At 40.5% G+C, this 21,116-nt stretch overlaps 1 protein-coding gene across 4 annotated transcripts in view; it reads left to right on the top strand.

The window, feature by feature from the left end:
- PDE7B (phosphodiesterase 7B) overlaps positions 1-21,116 on the top strand; it is a 355,502-nt gene that overhangs the window by 263,213 nt on the left and 71,173 nt on the right. For all 4 annotated transcript variants that reach the window (XM_063666621.1, XM_054491063.2, XM_054491064.2 and 1 more), the window contains one exon: positions 7,345-7,428. In XM_063666621.1, the coding sequence (XP_063522691.1) occupies positions 7,345-7,428 (84 nt within the window). The remainder of the gene's footprint in view (positions 1-7,344; positions 7,429-21,116) is intronic.

A 21,116-nucleotide genomic window follows, 5' to 3' on the forward strand; every position in this document is an offset into this window, starting at 1 on the left:
GAGAGCATTTCCTCTTTTTCTATTGATTGGAATAGTTTCAGAAGGAATGGTGCCAGCTCCTCTTTGTACCTCTGGTAGAATTCAGCTGTGAATTCTTCTGGTCCTGGACTTTTTTTGTTGGTAGGCTATTCATTATTGCCTCAATTTCAGAACCTGTTATTGGTCTATTCAGAGATTCAACTTCTTCCTGCTTTAGTCTTGGGAGGGTGTATGTGTCCAGGAATTTATCCATTTCTTCTAGGTTTTCTAGTTTATTTGTGTAGAAGTGTTTGTAGTATTCTCCAATGGTAGTTTCTATTTCTGTCTTCACCTACTTTTCAACATTTTGTGTAATGTTTTGCACAAGCATTTGTTGAAATGAACTGAATTAGTTTAGGATCCCCTCTGAGCCTGCCCAAGAACTGGCCCCTTTGCTGACTCCCATACCTAAATGTTCTACCAAACTGCAAGATACCTACACACTCCAGTGGAGTCTACATCTTCCTGTAGTCTAACCTGCACCACTAGGGGTTCACGAGCTGTGGTCCACAGCATACCTGTTGTCCTGGGCTTATAATGTTGCTGTGAAGAAACACCAGGATAAATGTTCGGTTTTCCTCAAGACATGGTTTTGGTGCTCACTTTTATTAACCCTGGCATGTCCAGCAGAGAGAGAAGAAACACAGCCTGGGAAGACTGAAGGGACCTGTGAATTACATCATGCATAGTTGTTCCTGGTCTCTGTTGTGGAGAATGGAGATGCTGGCCACGTGCAGGAGTGCTTTAGAGAGCGAGGGCTCCCGAGGGCACCTGGAATCCCAATTTAGTCAATTTATAAGCTCTCTGTGCTCCTCAGGACAGTGGGGATGATACACACACCTATGCCTGGGGCTTGTGACAAGGACTAAAGGTGATGATACACATAAGCCCTTCAAACAGATCCTGACACTTAGAAAATCCTCCTAAAAATACCAACAATTAAGGAGCTGGTAGAGGATGGGTGTGGGGGGCGGGAAGGAACACAGAATATCGGAAGAATGGTAACTGAGTAAGAAGAATAGCTACTGGTTTTTGAGCACCAGCTACGTGCCAGGCTCTGTGCTAAGCAATTTATATATAATGCATTTCTAAAAAACAACGAACTTTGCTTGGTTGAGATTCTGGAGATTAAAAGTATTATCCCAGAAATACATGAATGATGCGTAATCTTACACCCATCCGTGTTTTCATTACTGAAGGCAGACCCAGATTGCATAGTCCCCAAGTTGACTCCTCAAGTTGTTCTCCTTTTACCCAACCTTTATAAGAAGACATGTCTTTGTGTTCTTTTAAGTTATTTTACAGCTTTTGAAATTCTCCTTGGGCATTCCCGCTGCTTCTGGTTCAATATCTTTTTTTATGAGACTCCTGTGTTCCCGGTGATTGAAGCTTACTTTTTTCTCATTTTCCCTCTGAAAAACTATCAAGCTCAAAAATGAGGATAGCTCTTGTTGACACTAGTCTAAAACCTGCCTTACCTTCTTTAGAAACAAACACACTACTATTTACATATTCACTTTTGCAGCATTCAAGTTCCAAAATGCACATTTGTCAAAAAGTCATCATTCTAAGCTAAAGATGCAAGGTGGTGCAGTATGGTTTGGCAACTCTAACTTGGTGAAATTTCCCTTTTCTCTGATTTTGATATACAAATCAAGATTTTTAAGAAGAGAAGAACGAACTTTTTTTCACATGCAAAGAAAATTGTGTTTCATTCCTTTTGCCAAAAATGTGGTTTCTGGACAACTCCCGGTTTGCCTCTTTCCTACCTACAAAGCTCTCTCACCGACAGCCCAGGAATACACAGCTAGTAAAACAGACCAATGGACAGGAAGCCTCCTACTTAGCCAGTTCAGCATATAGTCCTTAGTGACCAGACAGGCCCAGCATCACTCAAGAAAGTGGAAGATTGAACCCCCACAGGGGAAATTTGGGTCTAATCAGCCATCTTGGGTCCCTCCTGTAAGATCACAGTACTCGGAACAATAATCTCTGCCTGAGTTATCTGCACTGGCTGCTTGTGCTATCCCATAAATCTATGGAGTGATTAAATTGCACAACCTTCCTCCTCTCTTTTAGGCCAGATAAACATCTTAGGAGAAATCGTTCACTTAGTTAATTTGGAGAGTAGTCAGCTGAAATAAACAAAGCTTCCAGCTGAGATGTGCAGTATGGTGAAAGTTGTCTGAGATTTGGGATCTGGGTTTTCTCTGTCTTTATTTTGCAAGTGGTGGCAGTGACATGAATTAGTAATGTGCTCAGCAAGCTCAAAGGAATACCTTTCATGAGAGCTGCTTCTTTCCCACCATATTTGGGCTGCTTTGCGGCTTCATCTTTCTGATACCAGCACTATCTCATCTTCCTGGTTCCTTAGTGATGCTCCTGCTATGAATCTCTATCCCATATTCCATGCAACCTGTTTATACCAAGAACGTCACTATCTTCTTCATTCATCTCAGATGCCATGGAAGCCCAGTAGCTACTGCTCTGTCCCTGACACCTTTTCCTTACCCTGAAATGACCTTGACATACCACGACAGGGGCCAGAGTCTGGTTCTTGTCACGTGGCCCGTGTTTCCGCCACTGTAAGTTGTCATTGCTGTCAGAGTCTCCACCCTCTTTGCCAGTTACATAAGAGGCCACATAGACATCTGCTTCCTAGCACAAGCTTTTATTAACCAGAGGCAGCACAAGAGGCCAAGTAAGCAAGAGGTCCATTCCAGAGCCCTGTCCTCAGGGAGGGTGAGGGGCTGTCGTCAGGTCAGGTCGTGGCTCCTGGGGCAATTCAGCTCAGCTCTGGGCCTGTTTGCAGCCTTCAGTACAGGGGATGACATGTGATGTTGTCAGCCTGAAGGGGCAAAAAAAGCAGCAGCCCTTTCAAAATCAGAATGCCCCTGCTGTTTGTTTCCTTTTGGAACACAATAAGAACAGACTGGGGACATGACTTTAGGCTGTCAATGCTTCCTACCAGCTTCCACAGCACCTTTCATTTGCCAGAAGAAAAAAAACAAGTTGCTTAAGTTAAACAAGGACTTAATGAATAGTCAAAATAATTGTTTAGCTTGGATATAAGGCCTTAGGTAAACAGATGATTGCCTGAAACCCTGGGCCAGGAAAAGCAGCTAGGCAAGACACCGCTTGTTCTGTCCCTCGGAAAACAGCCCAGTAGCCTCTGCTCCTCTGAGGACTGTTGTTACTGAATTAATTCTCTCTTCCCACCAGCGTATTAAAGCAATTTAATATCAGAACAGGCTCCTTAAAGCAGGGAGAAGGAAAGAAAACTTTCTATATTAGAAATATACCATTAACACATAAATCTTACTACATGAGTGCTTCCATTAAATAGAATGCTTCAGATTGGGAATGTCTGGTGTGTTTGTATTGAACTGTTTTCATGTTGTGAAATTTCTCAGATGCATTGTTAGCATACTTACAATTGTCCTGCCTCCTGCCTTACTGGTATTTTTAACATGATTTCATCCTTTTGAAAATGATTATTTACTACACCAAAGGGGCATTGTTAGGTTTATGAGGAATCAGCTTCTCAAAGTGCAATGTAGTTATGGACAGTGTCAGCACTGAAATGGAATCTTCCAGGTATGGTTTCCTTATTTGTTGTTACTGCTGATTTGTTTGGGTTTGTTTGCTTGTTTAGGTATCTTTGCTCTCAGTTGGCTCCATTGTTACTTGTCTCTTCTTCCCAAAGTAGGATGCAGTGTGAAAATTTGTTGCCAGCTAATTTCAGTTCTGCTGAAGAATATTTTTAATAATTGCTTTCTTACTTGAAAGTAATGGATTCCTTGTTGATCCAGGACAGGATTTGGTTGTCTTGCTTGTACAGCCCATTTCCACTGAACTGCTCTTTGATTGAACCGTGAACTCATCAAGGGAGTGGGATTCTCCTGGTATTCTTTTTCCACAAATCATGATGACTGTATATTTGGTTTATCAGCAAACAGCAATCAAAGCATACATTATATAAGAAAAAGTTAATGCTGACCATTTAAACAATTTTTCATCTTGATAATATAGGAGAGTGGTTAAGAACATGAGGTTTCAAGTCAGTTCTGAGTTTAAGCATAAGCTCTGCACTTACTAGCTCTGTGAGTCTGAACAAATTATCAAATTTCCATTAGCTTTGTTTCCTCATCTGCAAAATAGTCAAATAATAATAATAACAACTACTTTGGGTTGTTGGGTTGACGATGTGAGATAATACATGTAAAATGCTCAGCACAGTATAAGTATTCAATGAATGTTATCTACTATATTATTTTCACATACCTTATAATTTCCTTACAAAAACTCTGTGATGTAGACCAAATTTCTATGATTTATGCAATTTAAATATTAGACAACTGGACTTCAGAGTGATTACTGATTCATCCAGGGTTACCCAAGATGGCAAAATATTGGTCCTGTCAGTACAGGAGCCCCCAAGTTCCCAGTGTATTGCCCTCGCTTCATCCATTTGGCCACAGGGTACTCTTCTTCAGTTTCCCTAAATCTAAAACCTTATGTAATAATGGGCCTCCTCTGCCCTAGACTCTCAGGTGGAGACCAGGAAGAAATCCTGTCACAGGCATTAAAACCTTCATCAATATTACACAGACACTTTCTGGGGAAATGGTAGCCTCATAGCTACAAAGTTAAATGATTTCCAAAAGGTGAGCGTGAAAGTGCTGGAAGGAGGCCATGAGATTGCAGCAACAGGTCAACAAATCCACAAGCCCAGCCAGCTTTGTAGACAAAATCCATACAGTCTCCTCCATGCATCGTTTTTATGGTATATGTCTCCCTTCTTACCATTATAAAACATACATTTATTTAAAGTCAGTGAGTCTGTTATATCATTTTAACATGCTGTATTTTCTCAATTGATATTAAAACTACAACTCTTTTTATGTGAGGATCTAAGATTTTCATTTCTTTTTTCATTTTAAAAACCAGGTCTACACACTCCCTAAGGTGTGTGTTTCTAACCATAAGGTTAGAAACCAGTGGTATTGTGGAAAGAGCTCTGCCTATGAAGTCTAACAGCCTAAATTTAAGTGCTAGCCCCACTGACTATAAGCTGAAAGCACCATAAACTTAGGCAGCTCAACTGAAGTCCATAAATATTTACTATATCAGGACTTTAAGGGGCTTGTGCCCTTACCTGGGACTACAGAGCGAATACTAGTCCTTCACAACCATTCTTCTCTGAGCCTCTATTTTTCTTACTTATAAAGAGAATAAAGGTGTCTCTCCTCGCAGGGTTATTATGAAGATCCAATGAGAAAAAACAAGAAGATAAATATACTGTCATGTTGTGACAGTGCTTTGTAAACATAGGGTGTTCAAGACAACTGCTGAGGAGAGAAAAACACTTCAACTTTTCTTGGTAGCTTTTCTTTATTGACCAGCCACCCCATATCAAAATACATAAGTACATTTTTTTAAAGCTAACAGCTTTACCCTCATTGATGTAAGTTTATATTCAGACCTATAAAAGTACTTTTCCATCTATTTCCTCTTCCTCTCACTTTGGTTTATAACATTTATCCATAAATTACAATATTCTTTCATATCAATATGGCAATGTAATATCAGATTATACAAAGCATTAAAGAAGGCATCAGTATAAAATTCAAAGCAGAGAACAGCCCAAGAGCTCATGGCTTGCACTTTACAACCCCAAGTACACTAAAGGCCCATCTGTGAGGGGCATTTTAAGCATATCAGTTGCATGAGTTGCAGCTGATGGGGATCTCGCCCAGGCCCTGAGTTCCTCCAGGAACTAGGAAAGGAAGGAGAGAGGACTGTTCTTCCTTTCAGCTCCCAGGCTGGGGCCCCAGTGCCACCTTAGTTTGGGAAAAAGGTGATTTATGGGAGTGTACCCATTACTACTGGAATTGAAACCTTCCCTGATTCAGTTCTTCCAGAGATATATTATGTCTCATGTATTTCTACCTCTCCTCTGATTCCATATTATATATAATAACTGGTAAATTTGGTCTTTATTTCTACTCTTGTCAACAGAGAACATTCACTTAGAATCCACTAAGTACCAGACAGCATTCAAAGTGCTATTATGGAGAAATGTAAATAACATGATATGCATGATCCCTGCTTTGCAGGAGTTTAGAAGGAAGCAAACCAGCATTTATTGCCAGGCAGTGAGTATTATTTTAGGTTCTCTGACAAGGACACTTCGAAGTGGGTCTTAACTTTATTTTATAAATGAGGCGTCTGAGGCTCAGAGAAATAAATCTGCCAAGATCACACAAGTAGCAAGTGTCTGGGCCAGATTTCTCCAAGGCCTACCGTGTTCTAAAGTCCATGCTCTTTCCACTCTACTCCGTTGCCTCCCCTGATGAGAAAGGCAGGACACATACTAAAAAGGAAAATGAACACAGATATTAAATATTAAAGGAAACCAGCCAGGCGCGGTGGCTCACGCCTGTAATCCCAGCACTTTGGGAGGCCGAGGCGGGCGGATCATGAGGTCAAAAGATCAAGACCGTCCTGGCCAACATGGTGATACCCCGTCTCTACTAAAAATACAAAAATTAGCCAGGCATGGTGGTGTGCGCCTGTAGTCCCAGCTACTCGGGAGGCTGAGGCAGGAGAATCGCTTGAACTCGGGAGTCAGAGGTTGCAGTGAGCCAAGATCGTGCCACTGCACTCCAGCCTGGCAACAAAGCAAGACTCCATCTCAAAAAAAAAAAATAGATAGATAGATAGATAGATAGATAGATAGATAGATAGATAGATAGATATAAAGGAAACCTACAAATAAATAAGTACTAGAAACTCTACAGACTGTCCTGTGTGCAAGAGTGGCTGAGTGCCTGGAGCAAGGCTAGCCTGTGAGCCGATTCTAAAGCACATTAATGATACAATCTGGAAAAAAGGGAGGTGGATGCCAGTCAGAAAACAATTGTGCTGGAACAAAGAAAAATTATAGTCTGGGTGATTAACACTTTTAAGAACGAAAGCTACAATGCAACACCCATTTGTCCTTCCGGATTCAGAGTCTTTGTCTCTGGCCCTGGGAAGCATAAAAAGACTTTTGTCTTTTTATGGAACTTTGTAAGTTGCTGTGATTTTCACAGACCCATCTTCTAAGCACATACAAGAGACTCGTGTTCCTTGTTAGTGTATTGCCAACCTCATTACACTCAGCATTAAATATCCCTTTCCACATAGCACTCTCTTCTGTATGGTGAAAGGGAACCATTTTTCTCCTGACATCTGGGGTTGGTTTCATTGAGGATTTACAGGGGAAAAGTGAATGCACGTGGCAATGTTTTCAAGCCTTTGTTTGGATTTTCTGTTTTCTAGGAGATATACGACTAAGGGGTCAGACGGGGGTTCCTGCTGAACGCCGTGGCTCCTACCCATTCATTGACTTCCGCCTACTTAACAGTGAGTAATCAAGTGTACCTGGAAAGGAACAAACGTTTTCTTCAAAAAGAAAAAAAAAAATCCTCATTTCCCTCTGAACTTCAAAACCTTCTGGGGTCTGCCTTCCTTCCTGAATCTCTCTTCTGCCAACTAGAACTTAACCCTTTGTCTTTGAATTTCCTCACAAGTGAAGTAATTCTGGCCCTGCCCTGCCTCTCAGAGCTCCAGTGAGGGTCAAATGAGATCAGGTCAGCTTTAAAAGAATAAATCTCTGGCCAGGCATGGTGGCTCACGCCTGTAATCCCAGCACTTCGGGAGGCCAAGGTGGGAGGATTGCTTCAGCCCAGGAGTTGGGCAACATAGTGAGACCTTATCTCTACAAAAAATCAAAAAATTAGCTGGGCATGGTGGCACAGCCTGTAGTCCCAGCTACTTAATTGGGGGCTGAGGTAAGAGAATAGCTTGATCCCAGGAGGTCGAGGCTGCAGTGAGCCAAGATCGCACCACTGCCCTCCAGTCAGTCTCAAAAAGAATAAAAATTTTTTTATAAAAAGTGTAAGTCTCAAAAACTGTGATGCCCTATACAGGGAAGCTACTATTTTCATTTTCCAGCACATTCTCTCTACCTTCAGCCAGAGCTAGACTAGGTGAGATTCCATTTGATTTTTAAAACCCCACAGGGAAACCTCTTCTACCGTTGCCCTTAGTAACCTACCTGTTATGGAATTATCACTTCTTTGTCTAATATAAATCCTTGAGGTCTATTCTTGCCTTCCTGGTAAAACTCTTCACTGTGGCAAAACCCAAAGCACTTGCTGCTTTCTCCCTTGAACCTTACAAGCTCATTGACTTCTACCTTCCCCTCCCTAAACTACTCCTCATCAGGAGTTTTGCTCAACCTTTGGTCCACAATTTTCTTAATCTTAGGTTCCTTTGCAAACCCAAACCAGTGACTGGTCATCCCTCCAGATTTCATGCCTTATAATGATCATAATCATCCTTCACTGTAGACTTGTGGGGGAGGTGGAAGAGCAAGTGGATAAATTTCACAATTTGCTCCAAGGTTTTCAGTGTTTGGTTCTCATATCACTTCCCATCTATAAATTTCAAAGTGCTGGATTATACCCAAAGAATATTACTTTCCTTTGACATAAATAAACTCAGCTAAAGAGGTAATTTGATTTACTTCAACCCCTGGAAATTACTACGAGAAATTAGAACTTGTTATTTCTGATCCTTCGATCCTTGAGAGGCCAATAGTAGGTGGCATGTTTGTATTTCTCCTGGCTTGTTAATCTCCCATATCAGTGTGCAATGTCTGTTTTTTTTTTAGCACTTTCAGGGACACAGAGACTTGGAGTAATTCTTTCCACACTAGAGATAACCTTCCCTACCCAGACCCTCAAAAATGCTTTTTGGAAGACCGAATTGAGCCATTAGACCAATGCAATGTGGGATACAGCCTGCGGGAGGTCTAATGGTCTCTCTGACCTTTCCTTATACCCTGAATGGGCTGTTCCAGGTACTCACAGAAGTTACACCTTTGACAGTCTCTAGACTGAATGGATTTCCAGGTCCTAGGCATGTGGTTTCACCAAGCAGGACAAGGATGAGCAAGGGGTTCCATTTCACTGTTTCATATAGACCAGAACTGTCCAACGGCATCCCATTTTGAAAGTCAGAGGGAGAAAACAACCTAAAGGCCTCTTTTCAATAGTAGATGAGTGTTAGTTCATGGTTTCTAATATGAACCACAAAGGAATTAGGAAAATAAGGGGATATTTCTGTTTATAATTCCAAAGTTTCATTATTTTAAAACCTTAATCCCAGTGTTAATAAGCAACTTTACTGCTAATGGTGGTTATCTTTGCAGGTGGGACAGTGGAATATTTAATTATCTACATCATAGGATTCTACAACACTTTTTTTTTTTTTTTTACAATTTGCCCCTTTTACTTTTGTAATCTGAAAAACAACTGCAAAAATAAATAACATTTAAAGAGAAACTCATTGCAGATAATATTTCAGTGTCATATTGTTCACCGTGTAAGAGATCATCTGCCAGCAGCTGCTATCCTGTTTCCCCTCTGCTGGAGATCCTCCAGGACTTCTGAGCGCCTGGGCTCAACCCCAGCCTCGTTTCCCTGGCCCTGGATGCTGCCTGCCCCTCCACCCCTATTTCACCCCACCTGGTGCTCACAATCCTCCACTCATCGAGTGACAGTGCTGGTCACCCACCCTGAAATTCCCTTTAGGGTCTCCTCAGCATTCCATTCCGGATAACTCTTTAACCCATATCTCTTACTCTGTAACATATTGCAGATGCAATATTAATTTTCCTTTAGCATATTTTCCTTTAGAGGTGGTCTCCAGTTTTTTTTAGTGTATCAAACACACCCCAAATAGACTATAAGATCCTAAAGACAATCTTCTCTTTATCCCTAAATAGACTATCAGATCCTAAAGACAATCAATTGCTATTGATCATTTACTAACTATAGTTAACTTACCAATTATTAAAGGGTCTCCTCAAAAACATTATATTAAATAACTATGAATGTAAATCATCCCCTGTGTTTAACTGAACAGCACAGGTAGGAACGAAGGCCTCTAAGATTTTCCTTTGTGATACGATTTACTTCTTGGTATAATGCACCATAGACCCCATTGGTGAGTTGAAACTAGAACAGATAACATTACTGTGGTCACCCTCCATGGTTCCTAACTTAGTTTGCAATCACAGCAGCTTGTCACCATGGAGCAGAGATGTATGAACATCTGTGTTATGCACAGTCACATAAGGTATATATTTCATATCTCCTACTACTTCATATACTGTCTATTTAATTCTCTTTAATGTCATTCACGTCCTTGTTGTGGTTTGCCTGAGTTGTTAGTGTGTGCTTTATGCCTAAAGGGAAAACATCTTGGGACATTTGGGGATTTTCTCCTAGAACTTTTCTTTTTATCAGCTCATTCTTATTCTACACTGTAAGAGCTGAACTAGTTTAAAGTGATTCTTTAGATCACTTACCTTAATTTTGAGTCAAGTTTTTCCCAGTGTGGGCACAGACCCCAAACTTCATTTTCCTCGGGTGCTTGCAGTTTTGTTCTCTCTCCCACAGTAAAATCTAATCTAGGATTTTTTTAAACCATTTATAGGAAAAACCAAATCACCATAGCCGTCACTCCCCAGCTCTGCATCCCTGCAGCCTTCCTTCCAAAATGTTAGTGAAACCCACACAACTGCCATCCCCTTTCCAAAGTGTCGCTGGGTGGGTGTCCCTCCCCCACCCACCTCAGTATATGCATTGAATCACTGGAGCACGCAAGAGCAGAAACATATACTAAATAGTGAGGCCCATGCATTTCCCCATTGGTCCCATTAGTCACAGGCCCAGTCTGTCACAGGAGGGCAGGGGACATCAGAATTAAAATCTAAAATTATTTGTCTTCAACCAGAACAAAGTTTCTAGGCGTTAAAATGGATAACTAGAACAGAAGTGGACAAATGACTGTCCACACACCAAATCTGTCCCCTTCTCCTGCCTGTTTTGGTAAATAAAATTTTACTAGGATATTGCTATGCCCATTTGTTTATATGACATCTATGACTGCTGTCACTGAAACAGTGGCAAAGCAGTTGCACAGAAACTGTGTGGTCTACAAACCGCCCCCCACAAACCCCAAAATACTCACCCTATGGCCCTTTACAGAACAAGGTTGCCAGTCCTTAACTTAGATTTTTTTAAACAGATTTAAAAGAGCTTTTTGACAAAGCCACAAGCACATTCAGTCCAGTGTGTTTACCTTTGTTGATGTCTTTTTCTGTTCAATTTCCAGTGCCATCACTTTACTTTCAAGAATGGACTCACATTGACTAAATTTTTATGAACAGAAGAATAAACAGAGAGGGAACCTCTGTTATTGATGCAGATTTTAAATTCCAATTTAAAATTATAATTTCTACTTGCACATTCTTCTGGAAGAGATTATTTTTGCGGGGAGGGGAAGCACATGTTTGGGGCAGAGGGAAACACAGTACTACCAATTTCATGTACCTGTTGTCTGCATATAAGGTGACTCTTGGTTTGCCTGGCATAGTCCTAGTTTGCACCTGTTGTTCAGGAGTATTTATTAATAGTGCCATCTTTCATTCCCAGAGTGTCCTGATTTGGACACTAAATTACAAGGCCAACTGCTTATATAGGTTTTCCCACAAAAGAGTATTTCAATTTAATGTTTCTCAAAGGTCACATGCAGGAATAAGTTTAAAAGATCTATTGTATAATATAGTGTCTATAGTTAATAACAAATGTATACTTGAAAATTGCTAAGAGTAGGTTTTAAATGATCTCATCACAAAAAATAAGTATGTGAGGTAATGCATAAGTTATTTAGCTTTACTTAGCCATTCCACAGTGTGTGTGTGTGTATATATATATATAGATCTTGAAATATGTTGTATACCATAAATATGTACAATTTTGTCAGTTAAAAATAATAATACCATATCATATGCATTCCAGGAATAAAGATTAGAAAATCATTTTCATAAGAGATTCATCTAGATCAATAGAAATACATAAGACTCATTAAAAGCTAATTTCATTTCCTGTTTCTATTTTACACAATTTAGAAGAGAGTCATCTCTATGAACTTCTTGAAGCTTCTCTGGACAAATAGCAGGAAACTGCGGCCTCAGCACCGTTTGTGTAGGACATAGGAAAGATAAATCTTTAAAGACTGTTATCTTTACACCTAAGCATAGAGAGCCAGAACAGAGAGAAAAGGGGGACAATTGTTTTTATTCCAGATGATGTCCTAACAGAGAACTGGAGGGACGGAAAAGTAACAGCTATATTCTCCCAATGTCGATTTCCTATAGATTTATTTCATTTACTAATTCTGTTTGTAAGGGGGAAACAAAGGAGGAAAAAATATAGAGAAGAGTGTTCCCAGACTTCTGGACCCAGAGGGGAGAGTTGCAGAAGCAATTACAACCTTCTGCAGAGCAGGCGGCTCCAGCAGCCCCGTCTACAGCTCTGTCTCCTGATTTAATATAATCAGCAGCCTGAGTAGATAATGACTAGGTTGAGATGTTCCCGTGGCAACCATCTCAGAGCAACACAAAGTGATTTCCACACCGGCTCAGCAGAGGAAGTGACATACAAAGAAAACATGCTCAGGGACTGTGGAGCTTGAGGGAAAGAAATAGCTTCAGCCTGAGGTTTTAGGGCACCAAGTATCCACTGCCACAGAGAACCCAGAGCTCCAGACCAGCCCCTGGGCTTTGCAGTAGTAGGTTAATTGGCTATTTGGCTTTTCCTGCCTGTTAATTTGCTAATCTTGATCTTTAAAGCTCTATTCCTTCAGACTTGCCTCTCCTGTCAGGGTCATCTTAACTGCACAAGCATGAGGTCATTTTAGTAGAGCTACAAAAATATTTTCCTTTACTTATTATTTCCCAAATGGAACCAATATATACAAACATATATATTTTTTAACCTTTCTATGAAGAAGTGACCCAGAGACTCAAATATTTTTTTTAAAGCTGCCATCCAAACATATTATAACCTGCAGCCATTCTTTCTTTGACATATAAAACACACTCTCAATGAAGGACTGTTGACCGAAAGCCACTAAGTATGCTGGAAATCATCTGGCCCTAAGTGACAGCCCCATCTTAAGGATGGAGGGACAGTTTCCTTCCAGACTCCATTTCCTATGAGAGAATTCTTGGCAGACAGTTACAACCTTTTAGTAACCTTACAGATACCTTTTCCTGTCACCTATAAGAACTACACAAAATGCAAAGAATCTGAACTAAAATGTCGTTGGATGATTTGAATTCAGTCACGCTGAGAAGATGCTATCCCACCCCCAGCCCTGTGTTCCCCAAGTGGAGAAGGGAGGTGTCCACTGGGACTTGTTCAGACTTCTCCTCACACTTGTGAGTGCCAAGGTAACACCCTACAATTTCAAAGTTCAATATTTACCTTCCTCTAGAAGAAAGGCAAGGCACTGGCTGTGGTAGTGGAGCTGGATCTTGCTCTGTGATGGTGCACTCAGGGCTTCTGGCTGCAAGCTCCCAGCACTTCAGCTGCGGAAGTGCCAGGGCAGCAGGATGGTTAGCCACTGAAATGCCACTAGCTTGCAGAAGACAGAGTTGGCGATGTCCCGACTCTCCCTATTACTACCCCTCGTCGGAGCACCTCCTATGGTAGGCATTGTACCAGTGCTGGAGATACAAAGATGAATGAGACATGGCCACTGCCCTTGAGGGATTTACAGTAGCATAAGCTACTGTATCTACAATTTATTTACAAATAAATTTTGATGTGGTGTGATACACCGAATAATACATGCCTGTATAATAACAGCATACATAATATGAGAAATATATGCATCTACGGGATTCAGAGGAGTTCAAGAAGGGAATAATTAACTGTCTTGGAAATTAAGGAAGACTTCCTGAGAGGAGTTAAAACACAAGCAGATAATGGAAGCAACAGTGAAATAAAAGAGGGCTGTATGCTAAGGCCAACTATTAGGGCCATTATAAAATATGCTTTAAGACTTAAGAAACAAGGAAAACATTGTCAACAAGTTTGCTCAACTAGATAAAAGTGTTATTGAAAGACAAGATATTCTAAGTGAGATCCAAGCAGAGAAGTCAGGAAAAATCATACAACATATGTCTGAGAAAAAAACATATTCAAAAAGAAACCATTTTCACCTTCTATATCTAAAAGTGAAAACAGCTATTGCCTTCTGTTAACCTGTCTGACATCATTTAATGGATTACTTTTTATCTGAGGGATGAAAAATAGAAAATTGAGTTAGGGAGTCCAGTACTTCCTCTGGGTTTTCATTCATTTATTCATTCAACAAACAGAACACCTACTCTATGCCAAGAAGGCCATAAAACCAAGGTGCTCTGAGCCACACCAACCGCCACAGGACTAAGATAGCCTTTTGTATGATGGCTACTTTCTGTCTCAGACAGCAGTGGGACTGGGGTCTACCAGAGACACCAAACAAAAATATCTGAACAATTCCTTTTAAGTCAACAAGGACCGGGGAGATGGGGAAGAAACCTGCTATATGCTATATCTGGGCAGAAAATTCTGAGGGCTAGAAAGGAAACTATGAGATATTCTGCTACCCTCAAAGAGCAAACAATCTCATTACACAGACAAGGAAAATAAACATTACACCAAGTACCATACAACAGAGTAAATGATCTAATTCTAAAATAAGTAACAATAATCAGAGACAAGAGAAGGCAGAGATTACTGAAGTACCCTGAGCAGAAGAAGGCTTTATGGTCTTGTGCTAAACCCTGAAAGATAAGACAGAGTGTTGACTGATTAAGGAGTTGTCTATAACGGAGACTGACCTACATATGAGGACATAATGTCATTGTAGGAAGAAGGTCCAAAAAGTAGCAAATGAAGTTCATTAACTAGAGAGAAAGGCTTGGAATGCCAAGATAAAGAATTGAAACTTGTCTCATTAAGCAGAGGGTCTCTAGAGAATTTTGCAAAAAAGGTGAACCGGATAAAACAGTGTTTGAGAAAATTAACTAACATCCATATGTAGGAGACACAGGTTCAATGAATCCAAAGAAATGTAATCAGGCTGCAGACTGTGATGGCTGTAGAGATGATAGTATAAATCCACAGATTTCATATAAAAGAAGACATAAAACCTGAGGATACTGAATATTGGGAGAACCAGAGTTGGTCTGGCCATCTGAAAAATTGGAGCTGAGATCAACAGTCAGAAAAGTTAGAGGATGAGTTAGGGGAAAGATGGTAAGCTCCGCTGGGACAGGTTGAGTTTGCAGGAGAATCGAGTGGAAATGTCCGGAAGAAAGCTAGAAATAATGGACTAAAGTGCAGAGGAGATGTTTATTTTGGAAATTCCACTTGGGAATCATAATCATTAATGAGCCATCTGGCCAGAACAGGCATCACGAAATCAACCAACTACTTTTGTTCAGGGGCCCCTTTATTTTTAGTTTATAATAAGCTTGATTTTGAAAAGCATTACAAGACTGTCCATGAGAAAGCCCACAAAGAAATGAGTTTCCTTTAGTGAGAAACTCTAAATTTTCCTCTGTGAGAAACTATTTAGACATTAGAGTTCAGGCACCACCTCACTCCCTCATGATGGATTCTATTGAGTACAAAAGTGACTTGTGTCAGATTCCAGCGGATTTGCTAACTCACCTGAACACAGCACAGAGAAATGGCCATTTTCTACTACAGCACTTCCTTGAGCGAAACTCTAACCCACTCAAAGTATTTTCAGCATAGTGGCTTCTTTGGATTTCTGGAGACATTAAAATATAGAGGGAAGCGAAGTAAATTAAGTTTTTTTTACTGAAGTTACCTATGAGTCACTGAGCTAAAATGACTTGTGTGTTCAATAAAATTAAATTCAACCTCCTACCCAGAAACAGGCAGAGCCTATCTCTGTGACCTCATTAATAAACCAAATGCAGGGCTATTTTTTTCATTGCCATCCCACCTTCAAAGTTTCAGAATATCTAAGGGATTCACTGTGGTCCCCATTCTACTGTATGTATGAAAAACCAGAACATGGCCCTATCCTTAATATCTTTTGTATGTTTTCAAACTGAGATCTCAGCGTTCACACACAAGATCAAAAAGGTCTTGTTTTCTTTCTAACTAGCAGACCAAATTGCCTTGGGGCATCTGGGTGGTTTATTACTTTTAAGTAACCTGACGAAGAAGGGCAGAAGTTATGGAGGAAAGTCCCAAGAAGAAGGTGGCCAATGCCACTACATCTAACAACAGCCACCGTAACAGCTCTAGTCTGAGAAGTGCTTAACCCCAGGCACAGGGTGTACAAGGCCAGGTGTGCAACCCTTAGGCAAGGTCCCCAGGCTGTAGGTCTCTTGGAAACCTGGAAGCACAGGAGGATTGCTGTGAATACTAAAAAATGAGTCCCTTCACAACCAAACCACGGCTGCCTCTCTGCCTCTTCTACCATGGTTGCCCCACCCAGAGCTCCAAGCTCACTAAGTCATCATCAATAGAGGGAGCCCACAGAAAGACCATGAGCTTTGAAGTTAGACCTGGGTTTGAATCCTACTTATACTGTGAGCTTGAAAAAGATGCCCAAACTACTTAATGTTCACATACATGCAAGGAGATTTTAATTTGATTGGGTTGTGGTGAGGAGTAAATGAGATAAATGTGTCCAGAAGCCTGCCTTGCTTATAATAGGTCCATAATAAATATAGTTGAGTTTTGGATGTCCCTTCTCTCTCTGCTGAGTACATCCCTCTCCAGCCACCTCTTCTCCTAGGAAGCATCTGTTCACCCTTCAAGCCCTGGCCCCATCCTTATGTCCTTTGTGAAGTCTTCTTCAATCCTCCCAAAGGAGTGAACTCATCATTCTATCTACACTCCCACTACATCTCCCAGAAAGCATCATCATATTGTAACTGCAAAGTCATTGAACCTGAATTTCTGGAGGTAGAGCCCAGGATATTTTCAAAACAGCCTCAGGCAACCTGAAGCAACAAGCCTGGCTCTGGGCCTTCCAGGAATATTTGGGAACCACTATATATGTCAATTATGGCATACAAATTATATCTATGCTTTGCACAGATAGACTCATTTAATCCCCACAAACACCCTATAAAGTAGCCACTACTATTACAGATGAGGAAACTGAGACTGAAAGAGGAGAAATAACTCAACCAAGGTCACCCAGCTTGTAAGCCAGAATTTAAACCCCAAATATATAATCGCAGAGCACAAGCTTTTAACCATAGTAAAGTATAATCCTTTTTTATATATGAATTTTAATATTCAAAGGCAATATATGATGCAGTATACTCCTTTTACAATGAACATATATGTGCCAATTATTCCTTTTAAATATTTTTTATAAATTATGAAAATTTTCTTTTTATAGTACATTTAGATTATTTCCTTTTGGTATTAAATGACTTCAGTATCATTGAACAAATATTTCTATAACTGAATGAGAAAATATGAGATTAAACATCTAAAATATCAGATTTTGCAATATTTCTACTGTATTTTCTAATATTCCTATCACTCTGGTGGAAGATGCCAAATGACAGATTGCACATTTCATCGCCTGACCTTGTGTTCTTTGATAAGAAAGAGAAGGGCGTGGTGGTGACAACTGAGGATACTTGTAAGCTGCCCCCAAAGAAGAAGGAAATGGAATCACTATTGTGACAACTTAAAGTCAGATTTGTAGCTGCCACCAGTTGCTTTAATTTTTCTCAAGGGGGAGTTGGTTATTTCCTGTCGTGCAAACCATGAATCGCTGAAAGAAACAATTTCTCAAAATGTTTATAATATATTAGATAAAAAGCAGAATAGAAAAGTCTATATCCAAAAAGAAGATCTCAGTTATATTTATTAAAATATGCCAAAATCCGAACAAGGGTTCTTTCTAGATGATTATTGTTCTTCTGTATTTTTATTTTTTTCCTACTGGAAGCATGTATTCCTTTTATAATCAGAAAAAAATGAGATTTTATTTTTAAAAATTTCAGTGTCCGCCAGAAAAAGAACCTTTATTTTTCTTCCAAAGGAATATCAAGATGCAGAAAATGAAATTGCAGCCATAGGCCAGAAAACATTATTTAACAGGCCTAAATTGGAAAATTGATTGGAAATTGTGAAGTTGGGTGTTTCTCAAAAGCTACATAAGCTACTTTGCTTGTCATTTAAAAGTGAAATTTATTCCAAAGAGCACAAAATCAAAGTTCTTATTCACATTTAAACAGCACTTTACACTTTGCAAAGCTTTTAAATGAAGACACTCAAAAAATCATTGAGCCCAGTTTTTCATTTTATAAGCAAACAAAAACAAAAACAAAACAGGCCAAGTGATTCATTGCAAAGCTATGAAAGAGTTAACCAGGGTTCGGCTCTTCTTACATTCTGTCCTTCCACTCAACCATATAAGGCTTCCTTATATAAGCCTTACCTTCAAGATATAAAATAACGTTTACCACTTGCAAAGAGAGAAAATAAAACACCAGGATTCCCCTTGAAGGTGTTTGGTGTTGGCTCCAGAGCCGGCTGCCTGGGTTTAGATTCCAGTAGCAGTTGCTACAGGACTTTGATCTACTGACCCCTGGTCCTCTGATTCCTCCGGGCTAGAAAAGATGATTCACAGTGCACATCTCACGGGTTATTGTGGGAAGTAGTGAGTAAGAGTGCTTAGAGTGCTAGTGTAATACCTGCCATGGTATCAATTATTTTATTATTACAGATATTAGTATTCCCATTTAAGAAGGGCATAGGACACATAACAATATAAAGTACTTGACTTATAGTGAAGTAGAGAATGGCCTATTAACCCTTTTCAGTTTTCCATTCTATAGTTTTATCTTTTTTCTGACAGGTATTTACTGAGCTCCCCCTACAATGCCTGCAGCATCGCTTTCCAACATGTGGTTGTAAATAAAGTGGTAGAGAGACTGATGGCTGGAAAAGTGAGGCTAGGGAAGGTTGTTTTGTTTTGTTTTTCACAAGACATTGAAGCAAGCTGAAATCATGGTGAGAAGGATCTAGTTGAGAAAGAACCATGGAATAGACCAGAAAAATCATAACTGAGAATAAAGTGTCCGGAGAAGATGGGAGGGGATGACTGGCCTGAGAAAAGGAGGCAACTCTCCAACAGCAGGTGGGAAGAAGGAAAGAAGGGATGCAATGCAGGGGGTTTGGTAGGTTTTATAGCACAAAAGTAAGGAATTTCCCATCTAACAACTTCTCGTTTCTCCATGAAGTAGCAAGCCAGGTAGAGAACAGTAGAGATGGGGCAGCCCAAGGGGCCACCAGAGCTTGGTGGTCTTGCTTTTGTGGCACTATATGTCAGTATGGCCCAGAGAGAGAGTTCTGTGCTCCACCTGGCCATCAGCAATGTCATTAAAAGCATCACAGGGAAATTCCATCAGCAGTGTGGTCACCTGGCTCGGCCTTGGTCATCTAAGTCTTTACCTTGTTTTCAGCTTTCCCCTCCTCAGTTTGGGCTAGCTAGTATAGACAAGCCTACCACTATTCTCACCCTCTCCTACATGTCCACATCTCCCTTAGCAATGCAAACTGAAAAACAAGAAAAATTATAACCTTGTGTCTGACTCCCCTCTCCTTCCTGAACTCATTTGTGCTCTGTGGGTAATATCATCTATAAGGAAGGTCTAGCAGTGGAAACAAGTTTTCCCTGTCCCTCGGTGTCTGGGCCCTGGCACAGCCACCCCATCCACATGACCATCCACTACTGGTCATTCATCACCTGAAGCCAGCTGTGACTGCAGCTAGTTCACTTCTAGGCAGGGGTTGGGTAGGAGATGTCCCCTCCTTGCTTTCCTGTGATTCTGGATCCTATAATTCTAGTCTTTTCCCCCAAGAGATGCCAAGAAATTAGGCAAGTAAAAGCCCAGTATCCCCTTCCCTCTCCTACCTACCATTTTTCGACAATTCTTTATATGTGAGGAAAAGAATTCCCCATCTCCCATCTTCTTTTCCCATTCTTTCATTTCGTGCTCTACCACATTAGCTTTATTTTCTGTTTTGGAGAGAATTCTTGAAAAAGACCAGAAAGCCAAAAATATATTTTTAGAAAGTCCTCCTTGGAAGACCTAAGATCATCCCTTTTTAAAAAAAGGAGAAAGGGTGAACTAGATTACACTATTCACATTTATTGAGCAACTACTGTGTACCAGGCCATAAGAAATGGCTATAAGAAATAAAGGATGAACAAAACATTTTGGGAAAGGGCTGATACAGAACTCACTAGAACACCAGCTAAATTGGCAAGTGTCAGGAGGTTCTAATTGAGAAAGCGCTGGACATTCTAGTGAAGGACCTTGTGGACAGATTGGCACTGGCATTTGGACAATGACTGGATTTTTGTAAGAAGTTTTTTTAAAGTGCATTCAAAAAAAGACCAGGTATGGGAAAATGCTGGATACATTTAAAGGGTGAGCACCTCAGATTCTGGGGTGAACGTGTAGTGCTGAAAGGGTATTGCATAGTTGGAGGGAAGGTAATCAGAATTGACGTGAAATTAGGCTGAAACCCTTACTAAATGTTAAGGGTTGGTTAGAACCAGCCAGTGATGGTCTTGAATGCCGATTTATAATCTTTTTTTTTTTTTTTTTTTGAGACAGAGTCTCGCTCTGTCGCCCAGGCTGGAGTGCAGTGGTGCGATCTTGGCTCACTGCAAGCTCCGCTTCCTGGGTTCACGCCATTCTCCTGCCTCAGCCTCCTGAGTAGCTGGGACTACAGGCGCTCGCCACCATGCCCGGCTAATTTTTTGTATTTTTAGTAGAGACGGGGTTTCACTGTGTTAGCCAGGATGGTCTGGATCTCCTGACCCCATGATCCGCCTGTCTCGGCCTCCCAAAGTGCTGGGATTACAGGCGTGAGCCACCATGCCCAGCTATAATTTAATCTTTTTTAAATGGAGATTTCACTTAGGGCTTGTGAGTATAGACAAACGCATTTTCTTTCCCTCATATCTTCTATAGCAAGTGGTTGCTCCTACTTAACAGTAAAACTAAGTTACAAAGAAAGAGTCAGTTTTTCCTGGGTATACAATGAAAACACATTCCCTCTTCAATCCCCTAACCCAATCTTCTATGCCTAAGATCAAGAGTGCTTTTACAATATGCTTTATAA

This window comes from Pongo pygmaeus, chromosome 5 (genome assembly GCF_028885625.2).
Source record: "Pongo pygmaeus isolate AG05252 chromosome 5, NHGRI_mPonPyg2-v2.0_pri, whole genome shotgun sequence".
NCBI classification, from domain to species: domain Eukaryota; kingdom Metazoa; phylum Chordata; class Mammalia; order Primates; family Hominidae; genus Pongo; species Pongo pygmaeus.